The following is a 4,608-nucleotide window of genomic DNA, read 5'->3' on the forward strand; positions in this document are numbered from 1 at the left end:
AGGGGGGAGTCGAGGTGGGGGGAAGCCGCCGTGGCCCTGTTAATGGCAGGGAGGAATTACTGGAAAGGATCCTAAGGATCCTGTTTGCGACGGGCGCTTGGCGCCGGGAACGGGCGTGAGGGGCTGCCAGCTGAGGAGCCCCTGGCTTTGGAGGGCTGGCAAATTAAGGAGAGGAGGGGAGAGGGGATCGGGGAAGAGAGACGCTGGCAAGAGGAGGCGGACGAGGGAGGGAAGAGGAGAGAGGGAAAGGTAGGGAGGGATGCAAGGGGAGCATCGCTCTGCCCTTCGCGGTGGGGAGGCGAGGACCGCCGTGGGGCACCCTGCTCTGACAGCGCGGAGGAAATCGTTAGCCTTGTTTAGACGGGCAAACACCTAGGTGAAGCCGGTCAATACCGAGGGTTGCCCGTGCTGCCTCTGTCGTCGCTGCCTTCCCTATTTACCTCGAAAATTTTGCCTCGAAATACCCGGGGTCCTGCCTTCCTCGAGCGCACGCTGCAGGAGGGAAATCTCGGCAACTGGGCTCTCGCCCCGTCCGGGTGATCTGCACTCCGCCATCAATCAGGATTTTTATTTTTCCCTCCCTTTTACTTAATCTTGTTGTCTGTGCGTGTCGGGTTAAGCCTCGTTTAATGGCGTAAGCATAAAAGGTTTAAACCGCGCCGCTTAAATTATTTCAGCAACATTGTTAAAAGGCATTGCCCATAAATAGCTTTACTCCGGCAGAGTAATTTCCATCTGGCTTTCATTCCTCCTCACTTTGCATACGAGAAAACAAGCGGCGGCTGAAACATCGGGCGGGTCCGGAGAGATTCATTTCGTGGGGGTCCGCGCGGGCTGCCGGCAGGCAGATCATTCATTCCCGCCCAGAGACCCGCCGCACTCGTGCGAGAGAAGCGGGGAGGCCGAAGCGTGGGGAAGGGGAGGGGGGACTGCGGAGGACCGTGTTTGTGGGGGAGGAGGGGACATGTCCCGTCGCGTCGGACAGTGACTTATGTCGGCGCAGCCAGGAGCGCGTTTATGCGAGGTGCCTCGGCGCCGTCGGGAAAGTGCACGAAGCTTTGCAAAAGGCCATTTGCTTTTAGGGGAGCTTGATGGGAATGTACAAAAAAAGAGGGGGGCGGATGCGTTTGAAGATGGGACTCATGGAGAGCCAGAGGAGCTGCATCTGGTCCCTCCTCTCTCACTCCACAGATAAGTAAATGCAAATCTTCCATCGAGGTGGACGGTCCCGATCACAGATCAGAGGTCACAGACCGAATAGGGAAGCGATCTCTGGCGAGCGGGGAGATGAGCCCATCCTTAAACGCACCCTGGCCAAAGCCTGCTCGCTAGTTGCTTGATTGTGGCCACGTTTGACTTTCTGCCGGGGGAGGAAACTCGGGCAGATAATGCCCAGGTGCTGACAAGATCCAATGACACGGTGTCCTCATGACTCGTCGTGATGCACATCGGTGGCCTGGCAGTCTTCAGAGTTTCTCTTCTCGTGCCACGTTAACCGCATCCTTCTCTCGACTTCAAAGGCTCCCCAACACACTCCTCTGTCTCATTTTAAAGAGCTCTCAGCGTTGGCCAGGAACCCTTCGGTGACTTGAGAAGACAAGTGCTTTCCCTCAGATTGAGGGAGGTATCTCCTTGTAGCCAAGGACTGCGGTGAATAGCCGTTTTAGCTGGCACACTAATTCACATAGGTCCTATCAATGAACTTTCCTGCTAACGCTAAAATAGATATTTTTTTTCTCTCGTGGGAATTGGATCTTTTAAAAAAATCCACAGCGAAGACTATTGTGTCAACGAAATCATGTCTAGTTTTCCAAAGATTATATGTTTATATATTTTAAAGCGAATACACATAGAAAATTGAGAAGAAAGTTCCTCCCTAGAAGGCCAATGTAAGTCAAATTTTCAGTTCTTCACATTACTTTTTCTGTGTCTTAAATAAACAGGACTTGGAGAAGCCTGGGGCCATTCTAGTCGAACCAGCCCCTTGGATAATGTTGGACGGGAACTGGGATCCCATCTTTTGCAGGTACTGGTCTGGAAACGACAGCCATTCGGTATTAATGATTAAAGAAACCGTTCCCTCTTCTGAGCTTTTAATTGCCACCTTGGCTAATTTTTAACTGTTCACATGTTTAGTCAAAAAGAAAAAAAATGGGGGGGGGGACTCTAGAAATACAAACCATAGTGGCAGAATGTCGCGGGTTTTATTACGACTGCGGTTTGGTCCCTCGGCATCCTCTACCCCACCACTGCCCACCACTGGGATTCTAGCGTGCCATCTGCGACTAGAGTCCAGAAGGATAACTTTATTAAAAAATCCCCAAACTTATTAACAAGATAGCAAGTCCCGGCAATGTGCTGGACCACAGGGTACAGTAGAGACGGTGAGATGCTCTATGGTGGCGCGTTGGAAGAGGCTATCCTGGATAGAAAAGCTAAACGGTCACGAAAATGAGCATAAGCACAAAATGGGAAAACTAGCTGCTATCTGAAAGAGTAATGAATATTAGCGATTACTGTAATCACAAGGTTTTCTGGCAGAGTTGTGTGGCTTGTGGTACCCGCCCTTAATAGACTGGGGCCTATTCTACTCTCGGTGCACACAAATAAGTCCCATTAACATCTGCTGAAACGTGTCTGGTAAATAATCTTGTCCCTTTTCAGACTTTTATTTACACTGCGGAGAGTTTTAGATCGCCTTTGCTCGCCTAAAGTCTCCTTAGCAAATATTCAAGAATTAAAAGCCCTTCTGCCATTTGAAATGGGATAGAAGTGCTCAGGATGTCTCGTATGGACATACTCATCACAGAGCAGCCAGGAGCTCAGGAGATGCTGTTCTTCGGGGCTTCCTAGGCAGTTTGCATTACGAGGACCTTTTGAGTTGGGCCCATCCGAGAAGTGGGTTGTATCTCTCCCTATCCTGGGGCTTTAGAGGGTTTCCTTTCAAGAGTTGACCGTGTTCTTCTAACTTTTTAAATAAGCACAGCCTGAACGGCAGTGCCCACCTGCTGAAATAAGCCCGGAAGACAGGTAGAGTTCATGGGCATATTTCCCCATTTCCCTCCACTCTTTCCTCCAGACGTTGGACGGTTTCATATTTGTTGTGGCTCCGGATGGCAAGATCATGTACATCTCGGAGACCGCATCGGTGCACCTGGGCTTGTCGCAGGTACGTCGGTGGGGCTGCGGGCGGCGGCGGCGCGGGCGAGCCGGGGTCGGGGCTGGGGCAGGGGCTGGGGCCGGTGGCGGCGGGCTCCGGGCGGGCTCCGGGTGGCGGCGGTGCCCCCTCCACAAACCCACCCACCCTCCTCCTCCTCTCTCGCAGGTAGAGCTGACCGGCAACAGCATTTACGAGTACATCCACCCCGCCGATCACGACGAGATGACCGCGGTGCTCACGGCCCACCAGCCCTATCACTCTCACTTTGTGCAGGGTAAAAAACAACCCGCCCCCCCCCCCCCCACCCCGCTTGACCTGCGCGGCTGCGGACGGGAGCGCGGAGGGGCGGCGATGCCCGCGGCTCACCACTCCCCTCTGTCTTCCGCTCCTCGCAGAGTACGAGATCGAGCGGTCCTTTTTCCTGCGGATGAAGTGTGTTTTGGCCAAGAGGAACGCGGGGCTGACCTGCGGCGGCTACAAGGTGCGTGCTGGGGAAGCCGCGGCCGTGTGCGCAGAGCCGCGCAGCCTGCGCGCGCCGGGCCCTCCGTGCAGCGCCGGGCGCGCAGCCGCTGAGCGCGCCGGGCCGCTCTGCCCGCGGCGGCTGCCCCAAGCCGCTGCTCGCTCTTGTGGCTCAAACACAGAATTTTTCTCAGAGTTTCAGGTTAACGAGTGCAAACCACAAAGCCGAGAGCCCGTCAAGTTCCCCCCGGGGAGAGGGGTGTTGTTTGTTTGTTTTATTTTTGCTTTTTAAAACGCACTTCGCATAACCACTGAGGTTCCCGAGTTGTCTGGGGAAACTGCAGGGTGACACAACGCAAATGTTGTGTGTATTTATTGCTTTATGGGGTAACACTTGACAGCTCCAGAGGTAGCTCTCCAGGTCTGGGGTTTTGCTCGGGGGTTTCACACCTTTCTGCTCAGGGCTCCCCTGTCCCGGCGAGGACCCCCCGAGGCTCTCCTACTTTCTCCGGGCTTTTGTATCATCTGCACATTTGCCCCGACTGCACCGTGACGGGGAGCTGTGGTTACCTATATCCCACGGAGATACTGTGGCAAGAAACATCCGTGCGAAAACATCCGCTGAAGTAACTCCAGGAAGAAACACTGTAACAGAGAAGTGAGATCGGAAGTGTGCGGCAGAGACATGCAAGCATTCATTTAGGAGACATACCTAAACCACAGAATCTGTGTGCATATAGGCAACATACCTAAATCTGCGTCCAAAGATGCATTCCGGCCATGAATCTGCTCTATCTATATCATAGACATACCTTACACGCGTGACGTATGCACGCGTGTAAACTCTCTCTCACATGCGTACAGTCATCATTACAGAGTTGTAACCGGCTTGGCACTTTCGTGTCTTTCCTCTTTAGAAGAATAAAAAAGCGTAGTTAGGAGGTGGTCCAAAAACCACTTAAGTCAGTGGAAAAAAAAAAAAAACAAAA

The 4,608-nt window shown here is 53.1% G+C and overlaps 1 protein-coding gene across 1 annotated transcript in view; it reads left to right on the forward strand.

Moving 5' to 3' along the window:
- The window catches only part of SIM1 (SIM bHLH transcription factor 1), a 45,804-nt gene that overhangs the window by 8,025 nt on the left and 33,171 nt on the right, over positions 1-4,608 (forward strand). Inside the window, exons 2-5 of the mRNA XM_085306981.1 lie at positions 1,944-2,026; positions 3,080-3,169; positions 3,326-3,434; positions 3,556-3,641. Of these exons, the coding sequence (XP_085163107.1) occupies positions 1,944-2,026; positions 3,080-3,169; positions 3,326-3,434; positions 3,556-3,641 (368 nt within the window). The remainder of the gene's footprint in view (positions 1-1,943; positions 2,027-3,079; positions 3,170-3,325; positions 3,435-3,555; positions 3,642-4,608) is intronic.

This window comes from Rhea americana, unplaced genomic scaffold (assembly GCF_003343005.1).
Source record: "Rhea americana isolate MKP2758 unplaced genomic scaffold, rheAme1 scaffold_25, whole genome shotgun sequence".
NCBI classification, from domain to species: Eukaryota; Metazoa; Chordata; class Aves; order Rheiformes; family Rheidae; genus Rhea; species Rhea americana.